At 61.0% G+C, this 13,812-nt stretch overlaps 1 protein-coding gene across 1 annotated transcript in view; it reads right to left on the reverse strand.

Annotated features, from left to right (window-relative positions):
- Positions 1-801: 801 nt before the first annotated feature.
- The window catches only part of HMCN2 (hemicentin 2), a 35,279-nt gene continuing 22,268 nt past the window's right edge, over positions 802-13,812 (reverse strand). Inside the window, exons 44-79 of the mRNA XM_030507207.1 lie at positions 13,377-13,490; positions 13,125-13,256; positions 12,520-12,663; positions 12,259-12,418; positions 11,706-11,830; positions 11,440-11,623; positions 11,157-11,254; positions 10,570-10,842; positions 10,290-10,480; positions 10,131-10,212; positions 9,753-9,889; positions 9,486-9,627; positions 9,137-9,284; positions 8,764-8,891; positions 8,480-8,636; positions 8,253-8,374; positions 7,886-8,050; positions 7,690-7,797; positions 7,448-7,582; positions 7,044-7,178; positions 6,733-6,923; positions 6,195-6,408; positions 5,900-6,034; positions 5,639-5,829; positions 5,470-5,551; positions 5,067-5,336; positions 4,150-4,299; positions 3,817-3,954; positions 3,528-3,649; positions 3,192-3,429; positions 2,997-3,059; positions 2,784-2,912; positions 2,370-2,687; positions 2,019-2,138; positions 1,635-1,761; positions 802-1,518 (exon numbers count right to left, since the gene is read on the reverse strand). Coding sequence (XP_030363067.1) covers positions 1,176-1,518; positions 1,635-1,761; positions 2,019-2,138; positions 2,370-2,687; positions 2,784-2,912; positions 2,997-3,059; positions 3,192-3,429; positions 3,528-3,649; positions 3,817-3,954; positions 4,150-4,299; positions 5,067-5,336; positions 5,470-5,551; positions 5,639-5,829; positions 5,900-6,034; positions 6,195-6,408; positions 6,733-6,923; positions 7,044-7,178; positions 7,448-7,582; positions 7,690-7,797; positions 7,886-8,050; positions 8,253-8,374; positions 8,480-8,636; positions 8,764-8,891; positions 9,137-9,284; positions 9,486-9,627; positions 9,753-9,889; positions 10,131-10,212; positions 10,290-10,480; positions 10,570-10,842; positions 11,157-11,254; positions 11,440-11,623; positions 11,706-11,830; positions 12,259-12,418; positions 12,520-12,663; positions 13,125-13,256; positions 13,377-13,490 — 5,711 coding nt within the window. The 3' untranslated portion in view covers positions 802-1,175. The remainder of the gene's footprint in view (positions 1,519-1,634; positions 1,762-2,018; positions 2,139-2,369; positions 2,688-2,783; positions 2,913-2,996; positions 3,060-3,191; positions 3,430-3,527; positions 3,650-3,816; positions 3,955-4,149; positions 4,300-5,066; positions 5,337-5,469; positions 5,552-5,638; positions 5,830-5,899; positions 6,035-6,194; positions 6,409-6,732; positions 6,924-7,043; positions 7,179-7,447; positions 7,583-7,689; positions 7,798-7,885; positions 8,051-8,252; positions 8,375-8,479; positions 8,637-8,763; positions 8,892-9,136; positions 9,285-9,485; positions 9,628-9,752; positions 9,890-10,130; positions 10,213-10,289; positions 10,481-10,569; positions 10,843-11,156; positions 11,255-11,439; positions 11,624-11,705; positions 11,831-12,258; positions 12,419-12,519; positions 12,664-13,124; positions 13,257-13,376; positions 13,491-13,812) is intronic.

The following is a 13,812-nucleotide window of genomic DNA, read 5'->3' on the forward strand; positions in this document are numbered from 1 at the left end:
GGAGCCGCCTGCTCCAAGGAGTGAGAAAACGGGGAGCAGATGGGAGCCGGTGCCCAGTGTTGCGCCCTGGCACAGGGGAAGGTTGGACTTACTTGAAACTCCATCGTCAGGAGAAGCAGGAGCCCGAGTGGGCAGGCAGGGATGGGGCAGGGGACTGTGGATGGGGCAAACCCACCTTTCCCCATTGCACTTACCCAGGGGACCCCAGACCAGCAGCAGAGGTGGTCCTGGAGGACGGGAAGCCCCTAGCCCAAAGGACAGAGCTTTTATCGGGAATGTCAGTGCCCCTGCAAGCTCCAGTGATGGGATGTGACCCTCACCTGGTACCTCATCCATCATCACACCCAATGGCCCAAACCTGGATTGCTGTGGGCTCAGGTCCTCAGGACCAGCAGCCCTTATCCCTCTGGCCAGTGCTGTAACAGAGGACTGAGCAGCTTTTTGGGAATAGCCTCAACCTGCACCATGTGCAGAGAGGCCACATCCTGCTCGTGCTGACCAAGAGACCTGACATTGGGGCAGGATTGCACCTTCAGATGCTGGACATTGGCCAGCCGGCGTTGCCACATCCAGACAATCTCCCTTCTATGGTTCAAGGCCACAGAGGAAGGTGTCTAAGCCCCAGGAAGCCAGGGCTGCTGCTGGAGCAACCCCCTCCCGCATGCTCAAGGAAGCTGCTTTCTTCAGGGACAGCTGATATTTAGCCACAAAACACCTTTATTTGGGAAAAAAAACATAAATAATTAAGTGTACACAGAAACCAAGCAGGCTAAGAATGAGAAAATTGAACACAAGGCTATTTCAGTTTAACATGTGGTTAAATCCAGCGGCCCTGAGGCTTCCCCAGCCCAGGGAATCCCACCCTGCACCCCAGGGGGACCCTCACTGGCTGCTGTCACCCAGCTCATCCCCTGTCCAAGGACTGATAATGGCCAAGGCCACCCAGAGCTCTGTTTGCTCTGGGGCTGCAGGTTGCAACAAAACCCGATTGCAAGAGGCTGGTGGGACACCTTGTTCCCCCCAGGGCCCTGCTGAGTCAGGGACCAGACAAGGGTGAAGGGGCAGCCAAGGGGTCTGCGGGGAGAGGAAGGGTGCAAGCTCAGCTCTCCCTGAGCCACAGTGGCGAGGGACAGGAGGAGATAAGACCCCACATCCTCTCCTGTCCCTCGGCTGTGTCAGTAGGGGTAGGGCGAGATGGAGATGAGGAGGATGAAGATACTGGGTGCCTGCTGCCCGCCCGGGGCCAGCGCCTGCACCTTGAGGCGGTGGGTGCCGGGGTCCCGCAGCGGGCGCAGGGTGAAGACGATGCCACGTCCCTGCTCGGTGCGGAGGGCGAAGGGGCTGCCCGGCTCCCGCTCCAGCAGCGTGAAGAGGGGATGGTGGCGGAGGGCAGAGCCCGGGGTGAGGTGAACCACGGCCCGGCCGGCAGCGATGCCAAGGGGCAATGTGAGCAGCTCGTACCGCAGCGTGGGGGGACCAGCCGAGCCACAGTCTGGGGCGCAGAGACCCACACACAGCCTGCACGAGAGCCGAGGGGATGCAGGATGCAGAGGGGTGTCAGAGCCGGGATGCTGGGGTCCACGGTGCCATAAGGAGTGCAGGATGGGCACCCCCAGACCCACTACACAACTCACCCAGGGCTGGAGCCCCTCCGGTACCCGGCTGGGCACGGCACATCCACACACTGGGCACCTCCATGGGTGTTGAAGCACATCTGATTCGAAGCACACTGGATCATGCCCTCTGCACATTCATCCACATCTGTAGGCAGAAAGGAGACAGGACTGAGGGTGCCGGAGTATCCCGGGACGAAACAGGGATTCAACCCCACCTCCCACCCCTTCCCACTCCCTGCCTGGCTCTCAGACACTGGGGCAGTGAGACGAAAGGAGAAAGGAGGAGACAGACTTGCAGCCCCAAGGGAGTGACACCCAGGGCACCATATGGACTGGGTGCATGCCCTAAGGGACACAGCATCCCCCAGGGCAGGGGCATCCCTCTGGCATCCCCACACTGACCGTGGCAGCTCCTCCCATTGGGCAGCAGCTGGTACCCAGGGGGGCAGATGCAGCGATAGCTGCCCGGGGTGTTCCTGCAGTCGTGCTGGCACTGCTTCAGCATCCGGCACTCATCGAGGTCTGTGGGGCAAGAGGGATGAAGGCAAGCAGAGAAGCATCAGTCCCCTCTGGTACCCACTGCCCTGCAGCATCCTGGCTCTCAGCAACCAGCCCCAGCACAGCCAAGCCCAGGGAGACCCCGACCCCATGAACAGAGGTGCAAACAAATGGGAGACAGAGCAGCAATGGGCATAGGAGCTGCCTTTATGGCCTCCAAACTCCCTGCAAAGCCCTTCCCTGATGTACACTCACCAGTGCAGGTGCCATTCCTCCTGACGAAGCCCATGGGGCACGGAGGACCTCGGGCACTCAGCCCCACATCCTTCGCCACGCGGCGAATGGTGAGCTTGGTGTATAAGGACCGTCCCCATGGGCTGCTTGGCCCCAGCCTATGCAGGGGGGTGTCCTGGTGGGTGCTGCCCGTTGTGTCCCCTCCATCTGCCTCTGCTGCCCCACATGCTCCACTCGGCAGCAGGGTCCTGCCAGGGGGGCACAGGCACTCGTAGGAGCCCCGCAGGTTGCGGCACTCAAAGGCACATGGAGGAGGAAACTGCAGGCACTCGTTTATGTCTGGTGGAGGAAAGAGACGGGGAGTTGCAGCTAGATGGGGAAACTGAGGCTGGAGAAGGGCAGGAGAATGACTGTGACCCTGTGCCCAGCTCATACCCAGGCATGGCCAGCCAGTGCCCAGCGAGTGGTAGCCGGGAGGGCAGACGCAGCGGTAGGTCCCTGCAGTGTTCTGGCAGAGCTGGTTGTAGCGGCAGGTGTGGGACCCCTCGGCACATTCATCAACATCTGGGGAGCAGGGACAGGGTTGGGGTGATGGGGAGGTGGCACCAAGCAGCACCATCCTCACACCCCCTTGGGAAGGGTCCGTACCAATGCAGTGCAGCTGCCCACGGTCCAGGATGAATCCCAGTGGGCACTGGTCTTCATCAGCCACTGGGAATCAAGCAGAGGTGATGAGAAGGGACATATCACTGCAGGGATGTGGCTTTTACACCCTCAGAGCCACCCAGGACCGACAAGGTATCCCGGTGTCTCCATGCCCATCCCTGGGAATCCCCTTGTTACCAGCATCAAGCGAGGCACGGAGCTGGAAGCGGAGCTGCTCTGAGGCTGGGTCATAGGAGGTTTTGATGGCGCTGGCCCGGACGTGCTGCACCCGTGGGGGCTGGAGGCCCACGGGGGGGTCATACATGATGGTGTGATTGCAGCGGGCACGGATGATGTGCCCATCCCGCAGGAATCTCTGCACTGAGCCCCCTGAGAGCCGTCCTGCGCCTGTCTGCACATAGCGCTCATTGAAGTCCTGGGGAGAGGCAGGGAGGGAGGATCAGGCCATGGGCCCCCCCCAGGCTCCCAGCATGGGAGTGTTGGTCGCGCAGGGAGCATGGGCAGCACTGGCACCTGCAGCAGCACCGCGGCATCGCCGATGCTCTCGGGCACGGAGCCGCTGATCACGGTGTCCAGCAGCAGAGCACCAGCAGCATCCGCGCCCCGGGAGAGGTGGGTGACCCGCAGGATCTCCCCTGCCGGGGGGGGAGCAGTGAGCAGCAGCCCACAGCACCCCCAAACACAGCTCCATCTCCAATGGGAACCTCAGCTCAGTGCAGGGATGAGTCCCCAGGGATGGGGCATGGGAGAGATAGAGGCTCCACAACCCTGAGACATGCCTGGAACCCCTGACACTGCTTACCTGTGCCAAACTCCAGCTGTGATTCCTGCTGGAATATGCCCCGGGTGAGCAGGAGCCCGCTCCGGGCATCACCACTGGTGAGCACCAAGGACCAGTAAATGGGGGCAATGACAGCAACCAGCACCCGCATCAGTGGCCCTAGAGTTGGGGGAGAAAGGGTTTACCCTCCAAACGAAGCACCCAGCCCTCCCCAACCACCTCTTCCAAAGGGCACAGCACAGACGTAGGGTGCTGCTTTTGGGAAAAAAACAATAAAATACATCTTTACCTCCAAATTTATACCTGACACAGGTCAAAACCCTCCCTGGGGTGAGGGCAGGGGTGGTGACCTACCTACAGCGGGTGGGATGCTGCCAATGCTGCTCCGGACCGCGGTGGTGCCGGACCGTGGGTCATCCAGCACGCTGGCATCAAGGGTGGTGACACCGAGCTCATGGGTGTTGATGGCCCCGGCCAGGCTGCCCCGCACCCGGCGTGGCTCCCCTGGGGTGAAAGGGACAGGGGCAGCGGTGTTGGGGCTGCTTTCCCATGGGAAAGTGGGGTGCTTCCCTGTCTCCCCTCTCAGTAGCTTGTTCTGGAGGTGAAGGCTGCAAGTACAGCTCTTAAAGTGCCACGTTGACAGGGGATGCTGCAAGCATGGCCCCATGTCTTGTACACACAGACGTGCACCAACCCCCCCAAATTCCTCTCTGTATCAACCCCTGGTCCTGGCCACAGCCCCAAGCTTTTATTTGCTTCTCCAACATGCCTGGCAGCAAATACCAGCAGCAATGCAAGGAGCACACAGAGCTTCCTCTGTGCTACTGGCCAGCCTGGCCCTCTGCTCCCCAAGGGGCAGCAGGAGAGGATATGCATGTACATTTAGCGGAGCCCCTGGGAAATGGGATTTAATCACAGGCAGGAAGGCTGAGGAGAGGCAAAAAGCAGCTGTAGGGTAAGGGTTTGTCTGGGCTCAGACCTTTAGATGAGCAGTAGAAGAGAAGAGAGAGCAAACCAGAGTATGAATCAAGGGGTTTAGAGCAATGAAGGAAAGACAACACCCTTCCAAACCACTCTGCAGGAGGTCTTACCCCAGGGTGTAACAGCACTATGGGCAACTCCCGCCCTCTGAGCCAACGAGAAGCCCCCCAGGCTTTGAGCAACCTGCTCTAGTGGATGGTGTCCCTGCCCATGGAATTGGATGAGCTTTAAGGTTCCTTCCAACCCAAACCATTCCATGATTCTATGAAGCTGCAGGAGAGGACACCCACCTTGCACAGCCAGGGAGGCATGGGCGACAGCAGCCCCCATGGTGTTGCGAGCGAGGCAGGAGTATCTGCCAGCATCACGGCGGGCAGCGGCGGGCAGGAGCAGCGTGGCATTGGGCAGGATGCGGGCGCGGGGACCCTCAGGCAGTGGCTCCCCATCACGCCGCCACTCCACAGATGGGGTGGGCTCCCCCGACACGGCACAGTGCAGCAGCACCCGCTGCCCAGCTCGCACCACTGCCACCCGTGGCATCACCACCACCAAGGGGGCACCTGGGCAGGGAGAGAAATGGAGCATCTCAGCGGTACCATGGTCATTCCCCAAGGTTCAGGATTGTGTGGGGGGCTGAGGAGTGATGCGATTTGCAGTCCCTCAAAAAGGGGGTGCAGAGGGGGCAGCACTCACTTTGTAGGGCCAGAGTGACCACCTTTGCCGCTGTGCCTGCATCATTCTCAGCCACGCAGCGGTAGTGCCCTGCGTCGGTGTTCTGGCAATACCAATAGCATCAATGCGGTGCTTGGCTTTGCTGTGAAGACTCCCCAAAATGCACCAGCACCCCCTAAGCCCCACTCACCCCCACAGCACGGATGGCCAAGGAGCCATTGTGCAGCAGACGCAGGCGCCCACCGGCCACTACTGGCACCCCATCCTTGCTCCAGCGGATGAGGGGCAGGGGGTGGCCCCGAGCATCGCAGTGGAGGAGGGCATCGTCCCCGGGGTGCTCCACCTGGTAGGCGCTGGGGTCCCCATGTATGATGGGTGCCTCTGGGAAAGAGAGAGGGATGGCAGAGGAAGGGGGCTGGCTGCACACCCCGGGTTCCCTGCCAGCACCTACCTCTGATGGAGACAAAGGCAGTGGCCCTGATGGCACCCGCACTGTTCTCTGCGTGGCAGATGTAGGTCCCACTGTCGGCACGGGTGGCTGCCTCCCGCCGCAGGGTGCTCCAGCTGCTCTGCTCTGACACACCATCTGCAGGTGCAAAACACCCAAAAAGTGTAGTTGGGGACCAGCCATATAACCATGCACAGCCAGACATGCCAGCACCCCAAAAAGTAGAACAAGGCCTGGGATGGCAGCAGCATCACATCCTCCCCACAGGCTCAGCATCCTCTGCCCGCTGCCAACGCACCAGTGATGAGCTGCCCGTTGGACATCCAGGATACACGGGGCTGGGGGCTGCCCGTGGCGGCGCACACAAGCTCCAGCCGCTCGCCCCGGCTCAGGGTGACGTCCTGGGGCAGGCGGGTGAAGGTGGGCAGGGTGTGGATGGAGAGGGAGAGCCGGCGGACAGCCCTCCCAGCTGAGTTCACTGCGGTGCAGGAGTAGCTCCCGGCATCCCCTTCCTGCATGGGGAAATGGGAGGATGAGAGGATTCAGTGTGAGTCTGGGGTCCAGCTGCAGCCCTGGCTCATTGGGCTCTGCACACCCAAAAAGCTATAGGTCATTCACAGCTACTTTTTCCAGCCCACGTTAGCAAACCCACGCTGCCTCAACACAACAGCCTGTTGCAAAGGACCAAACAGGGCTCTCCCTCTACCAAACGCTTTTGAAAGCAGCCAGAGACACATAATTATGCAGAACAACTCTTTCTTTTCAGCAGCAGCAGACACTCGTTTCTCAGTTCTAACCTTATAGCTAGCTCAGCTGCAGGAGGGGATGGAGCTCACCTGGACATCACGGAGCAGCAGGTCCCCGGAGGGCAGGACAGTGGCCTTCCCCCCGCCGCCCCGCACTGGGGCTCCATCCCGGCTCCAGGATACACGAGGCTCAGGAACACCGCGGGCAGCACAGGGCAGCAGCACCTCCAGCCCCTCCAACACAGCCAGCTCTGCTGGGCCAGCCGCGATGACGGGGGGCACTGGATGGGGCAAGGAGAGGGATTTGCTTGCACCTTGACAGGCACATTTCACTGTGAGGTGCAGGGGAAGGAGCTGAGTGGAGGAGAGAGCAAGTGATGGGGCTCTGGTTGCTATAATACCTTGCACGATGAGCCTGGTCCTCCCTGCAGCAGTGCCCGATGGGTTGCGAGCCACACACAGGTAGGTGCCTGCATCCTTTGGGGAGGCTCGGAGGAGATGGAGCTGCCCATTAGGGAGCAGCTTCAGCCCAGGCCCTGCAGGAATGGGCAGGAAGGAAGGACAGGATGCAGCAATGCAGCCACCCCAGTGTGTGGATGTGTGTGCATGGGCTCCTAGGGAGTCTCTGGGAAAGATCCCCAATGGCCACTGCATCCCCCTTGTACGGGAGATGGGGGCCAGGAGGACCACGCACAGTGCCACCTAGCACTCTGCTGCGGCACGTACAACCCATGGCACACAATTCCCCCCCAGGCAAAGGCTGGCAGGCAGCATGGGCTCTGCCCCCCAGCAGGATCCCACTCACCTCCAGCAATGCCAACACCATCCTTCTGCCAGCTGACCTCCGGCTGTGGGACGCCTGTTGCCTCGCAGGACAGCACCGTGCTGGTGTTGACCATCACCATCACCATGCCGGGCAGGGGCTTCAAGGCAGGGGGGTCTGCGAGCAGGAAGGCAGCACTGCTCACCAAGGGCTCCCCCCCAAGGTGGGCCAAGGCATGGGGAGGAGCAGGATCCCCAGGATCAGGACCCAGGAGCTGCCTGTACCGTGCACCATGAGCCGGAGATGCTTTCGGGCTGTGCCAGCAGTGCTCCTCGCAGTGCATGTGTAGTGACCAGCGTGTGCGGGCAGTGCCTGCCTGATCTCCAGGGCCCCTGGAAGGCAGCGGGCATAGGGCAGGCAGCAGCAGGGTCTGGCAGGGACCCACTGCCCCACTGGGGCCGCACTGCCCCATGCCCGTACCTGTGGGCAGGATGCGGTACCCCCCTCCCCGGCTGCCCAGACGAGCCCCCTCCTTGCTCCATGACACTGCAGGGGGGGGCACGCCGGATGTGTAGCAGGTAAGGACAGCGGGGGACAGCCGGGTGACAACCACATCCGTAAGGTCATCGGCAATAGTGGGAGGCACTGGAGAGGTGAGGCAGGGAGGTGAGCGGGACTGCATGGCAGATGCTGAAGGGAATTCCATCCCCATGCACAGACTGTTTTCCCTCTTGCCCAGTCCTTAAGAGGGCAAAGGGACTGGAGCAGATCCTTGTCACACCCAGGCTGGTGACAGACCTGGGAAAGCTGCTCTCAGCAACACTCACAGCCCTAAGAGCTCACTCACCATGGACGGACACGCTGAAGACCTTACGTGCCTCTCCAGCAGCATTAGTGGCGATGCACTCAAACCACCCCTCATCCCTGGGAGCAGGGCTGGTGATGAGCAGTGACCCCGAGGACTGAAAACTGCATGGGGAGAGCATCGGGGTCAGCCTCTGCCCCATGGGGAGCAAGTGAGAAGGGGGGAAAACTCCACCGTATGGTGGGTGAGGTGGCTGGTGCTGCAGGTACCTATAGGCGCCAGGTAGGAGGTGTGGGTTCAGGGGGTGACCATCCTTCTCCCATCTGATGTGGGGCTCAGGGGATCCCCAGGCATCACAGCCCAGTGTGGCCGGCTGCTGAGCCATCAGGGTGAGGTTGGAGGGCCCGGGGGTGATGGCAGGAGGGACTGTGGAAGGACATGGTGGTGATGAGCAGAGGATGGCAGCACATCAGTGCACTGATGAGAGCTGCCCAGCAGCGGTGGCTTGGACGGGGGTGAGCCCAGGAAGGATCTGTCTGGCTCATCCACTTACCCAGGATTTGGAGGTCCAGGCCTCGCCAGTCGGAGCCAGCAGGGCTGGACGCCATGCAGAGGTAATAGCCTGAATCCTGGACCTGAACAGGGTTGATCTGCAGGGAGCCTCCCGGCAGGAGCTGCAGCCTGCAGAGGGAGAGAAGGGAGCCCCTTGGGGCTCTGCATGGCCGGGCTGCAACACATGGGGACAGGCGGCTGGGAGGGTGGCAAGTGCCATTGCAGCCATATGTGGCATGTGTCCACTGCACTGCTATGGGGACAGCTTTCCATAGGGGGATAGTGCTCCAGGCACATCAAAACACCCATTGACGTGGAGGGTGGCACGACCCCAGAGCCAGCTCTTGGTGCCACCAACCTGCAGAGCCTCGTACCTGCTGCTCCTGCGAAGGGGCAGGAGCCGTCCGTCCTTCCGCCATGTCACCCGGGGCACGGGCCACCCCTGTGCCCGGCACGGCAGCACGGCAGAGCCATTGAGCAGTGCTCTCACCTCCTCAGGGCCTGGCTGGATCTCCGGAGCCACTGCAGCAGCGAGGAAAGCCAGAGACAGGAGTCAGGGGACGGAGAACATCAATCCAGACCAGTGCTGAAGGCTGGGCACCATCCAACCTCACTTTCCCACTACCCCAAGCATAGGACACCCCATAACATTGCACATCCCTGAGCTAACAGGAGGGAGCTGGCACTCACCGCTGCCAAAGCCCCACAGCAGGGTACACTCACCATGGACCTCCATGTGGGCATGCAAGTTGGTGTCCCCCAGTGCATTGGTGTCCCTGCAGCTGTATTCCCCACCATCCGCTGCCACCACAGCCTGGATCTGCAGGAAGCGTCCCTCGGCCAGGACCTGCCTGCGGGAATCCTCCTAAAACCCCCAGGTATCCCCCATCAGCTGCTCTTCCCAAATCACCTCCACCACGAGCCTAAAGGGGCTGGTGAAGGTGCACTCCAACCCCTGCACCAGCCTGGGCCCCATCACATCACACACACCTGCAGTGGGGAGCCCTCCCGGTGCCACTCGATATGGGGGGACAGCACAGCATCCTTTGGGCACTCCAGGATGAGCTGCCCCCCTGCCACAGCAGTGATGCTAGGGGTCTCTCCAATGCTCGCCATGCTGAGGGGTGCTGTGGGACATGTACCACGTGAGTCAGCGGGTGGGCATCCCCATATTTGTCCCCATACGTCATGTATAGAGCCCCACACCCTGCAGAATCATCAAGCTGTGCTCCAGACCCCTCTTTAGGGGCTTACAGCCCCCACCACTCTCCCCATCCACCCTCCAGCTATCCCAAGGAGGGATGCAGGGGATGCTCTGGTGCCCCAGAGCTTTGAGCACCCCCTGCTAGCACCCTGGGGCCATGCTACCTTGGATACTGATATGGAAGCTCCTGCTGTCCTCCCCAGCAGGACTAGTGGCCAGGCAAGTGTACAAACCAGCATCAGCCACCTACACAGAGCCAGGAGAGGGAAAAACTGAGCCACGAAAAGAAAATGAAGGTGGGGAGAAGGAAGAGGAGCCTTTACCTTAGTGTTCTCTATGTGGAGGGTGCTCTCATTCCGCAACACAAGCCAGGGCCCTGCCAGCAGCCGTCCATCCTTCTCCCAGGTGACAGTGGGCATGGGGACCCCTGTCACCTCACACGTCAGCTCTAGTGGGGTGCCCACGGTGATGGACATCTCAGTGGGCTGGGATGCAGCCTTGATGAGGGGTGGCTCTGTAAGGCACATGGTGGGCTCATCCCTTCTTTGCTCCCAAAACACTGGCTACTCTGCCCTTCCCGCATCCCCAGGGGACAACACGCACCCATCACCAGGAGGTGGAAGGCTTTGCTGGCCTCCCCCACCTCGTTTGCAGCCAGGCAGGAGTACACCCCTGCATCGGCTGGCCCCACGGCCGCCAGGCTCAGCCGCGGGCTGCCGGGCTCCTGAGTGCTGTGCCATGCCAGGGGCTCGCCATCCTTCAGCCAGGTCACTGCCGGTGCTGGGGACCCGGTGGCATCACAGGTGAACGTGACATCGGAGCCCTTGGCCACCATCTGCTCCTCGCTGCTGTCTGGGCTCTCCAGGACGGGGGGCACTGGGGAGGGAGGAATTCCCTTTATAGGGGGGCTATGGGAGCAAAGGTGGGTGCCCAGGCACTGGGTACAGGCTTGGCAGTTCCCTGGTGTGCTGTGAGCACCTCGAGGTGGCTCAGCCTCCCCACAGGGTGCTCTGGGACTACTTTCAAGCTGGTCTTGCCTTCACCATCCTCTCTGAGCCCACCCTGCCTAAGGGATGGCTCAGGACCCCACTTGGAAATGGGGCTGCAAAGCACAACACATGCTCTACCAGCAGAATTAGTGCCTGGGTACCCTCTGCTCTGCTCTCCCCATATTCCCTGCTTCCCCATACCCCGTATCTGCAGGACGAAGCTGCGATCAGCAACCCCTGCCCGGCTGGAAACAATGCAGGTGTAGAGCCCGGCGTCAGACACTTGTGCCTTGGAGATCCTATCCCATGGAGAGGGGAACAGAGACGGGGAGGAGACATCAGCTCCAGGTCCCCACCTATCCCCCAAGGTCTCCACACCGAGATGCAGCCACTTCAGGGTGCAGCCATGGCCACCCCATCAATCAAACCTGGGTACCAGCCCCAAAGCCTGCATCTGAGCATCGCTCCAGGGACAGCTTCTTACCGCAGAACGTGCCCAGCCGAGAGCAGGGTGACACGGGGGGACAGGCGCAGGGGCAGCCCGTCCTTCAGCCAGCTCACATGCACCGGAGGGGACCCCCGTGCCCGGCACTCCAGTGTCACCATTGCAGACAGGACACCACGGACCACTTCCGAGTCATCAGCACCTCTCTGGATGATAGGAGGGACTGGGCAAGGGGACAGAGGAGCTGATATGGCTGCGGGGGGCTGGTGGCCCTGGCACTGCCTGTGGGTTCCGGCTTTACTCACCCAACACACTCAGTGTGTGCAGCCGTGCATCTTCACCCGCGCTGTTTCGGGCCAGGCACGTGTATGCCCCCGAGTCAGCAGCTTGGAGACCCTCGAGGAGCAGGGAGCTGCCATCTGGGGACATCCTGCATGGGAAGGACGGGGCAGTGACCTGTGTGCCCATAGAGCAGAGATGCTCTGTGCTTAGTTGAAACCCAGGCTGCAGGTTTTGGGGTGTGCTGCAAGTCCAGGCAGTGGTTGGGACTCTGCCAGGGTGACAGTGACCATGCCAGGATGCAGGGACAACCGGGACATGAGGGCTTAACCCATGAAGATGTTCCTCAGCAAACAGAGTAGTTTGGGTTGAAGGAACCTTAAAGCTCATCCAGTTCCAACTTCCTTCCACTAGACCAGGTTGCTCCAAGCCCCATTCAACCTGACCTTGAACAGGGATGGGGCAGCCACAGCTTGGGCATGACCCAGCCCAAGCAGAGAGGAGGGGCAAGACGCAGCAGAGCTCAGCCTGCCTCGCACTGCACATGGGGAAACTGAGGCACGGACAGTGCAGACTCACCGGGCATGGGAAGGGGGCTGCAGCCCCAGGGGCTGCCCATCCTTCAGCCAGGAGATCCGGGGGGTGGGCTGCCCCTCTGCCCGGCACTCCAGCATCACCCCTCCGCCCTCCAGCACGCTGTGCTCACTGGGGACCCCCGTGCTGGTGATCCGGGGTGCCACTGCTCCGGGAAGAGAGGGAAGCTGAGGATGAGGATGTGAAGGAAGAGGAAGGGAAGGAAGGCTCCCCTCCAAAGGAGGAGCCGCCTCAGAGGAGCCTTACCTCGCACCAGCACCATGAAGTCCTTGTGTGTCTCAGTGCCTGTGCCCTGCACCAGGCAAGTGTATTGGCCCTGGTGGAAGGGCTGGAGGGGGCTGAGCTGGAGCTGACCCCCACTGGACACCAGGCCCTGCTCCGGGCTGCTCTCTGTGAGGAGACAGGGTGAAGGTGGTGGCAGCCCCGATGCTCCATTGAGCCCTCCCTAGGGACATTTTCATGCTCCCGCCTTCCCACTCCCAAGAGCCAGGTTTGGAGACATGGTGTTTGCACTGTGCATTGCTAGAGTTTTGGAGAAAAAAGGAGCTGCTGGTTTTGGGGCAAACCGTTGTCCCAGCAGGTACCCCAAAAGCTAGTACCCATAGAGCTCAGCCCTGCATCCCTCCATCACATCTTATGCCCACTGCTTCAAGCCTCAGGAACAATCTGAGACCTCTTAAAAACATGCAGAGAAAATACCAGCCCCTTCTTGCTCTGTCCCCTCCCCTGTGAGGCCCTACAGGCCTCTTGCAGCAGGATTAGACATGGGGAAACCAATGCAGGACTGCTTTAGGCAGGCTGACAGTGAGGGTGGGGATGGCAGCGCAGCACAGGTCCTGCTGTGCACGTACCAAGTGGGCTCCCATCCTTCAACCAGGTGATGGCAGGGGCAGCCACACCGGTGGCTTGGCAGGTCAGGACAAGGGGGGTCCCCATGTCAGCTTCGAGCATCTCCTGCTGCAGATCCTGGATGCCAGAGGGCTCTGATGGGGAGGAGGAGCAGGAATGGGATGTGTGAGGAGGAACACGCAGATTGATGTTTGCTATCAGCTCCTCAGTGTGCACTCGGGGGCAAAGCTCCCCCCGAAGCCCTCTCCACTTACCATGGACAGTGAGGATGAAACGCTTCTCATCCTGGCCGGCCACGTTCAGTGCCACGCACATGTATGTGCCCGAGCTGGAAGGCTGCAGGCGAGAGAGCTGCAGCACCCGTGAGCCTGCAGGAAGCAGAGAGCAGGGAGTCAGGACCAGGTCTGGACCACCACACAGAGAGCTGACCCGTTCCCCAGCAGCCAGCCAAGCTCCATACGAGAGGTGTCTGACCATCCAAACCCCTCTCTGAGGGCTGAGGCCTCATTGTGCACAGCAGCAAAGGGTGCTCAGCTCCTGGGGAGCAGCAGTGTAGAGTCTGCAGGATGCAACCCTTGGTGCTCTCCAGAAGTGAATCACTCAGCAGCAAGTTGTTAGTGTGTGGAACAGCCAAAACTCTGAGCTCGAGTTCCATGTGCGGCATACAAAAGGGCCATTAGGGGAGTTAGA

This window comes from Strigops habroptila, chromosome 15 (genome assembly GCF_004027225.2).
Source record: "Strigops habroptila isolate Jane chromosome 15, bStrHab1.2.pri, whole genome shotgun sequence".
Lineage (NCBI taxonomy): Eukaryota > Metazoa > Chordata > Aves > Psittaciformes > Psittacidae > Strigops > Strigops habroptila.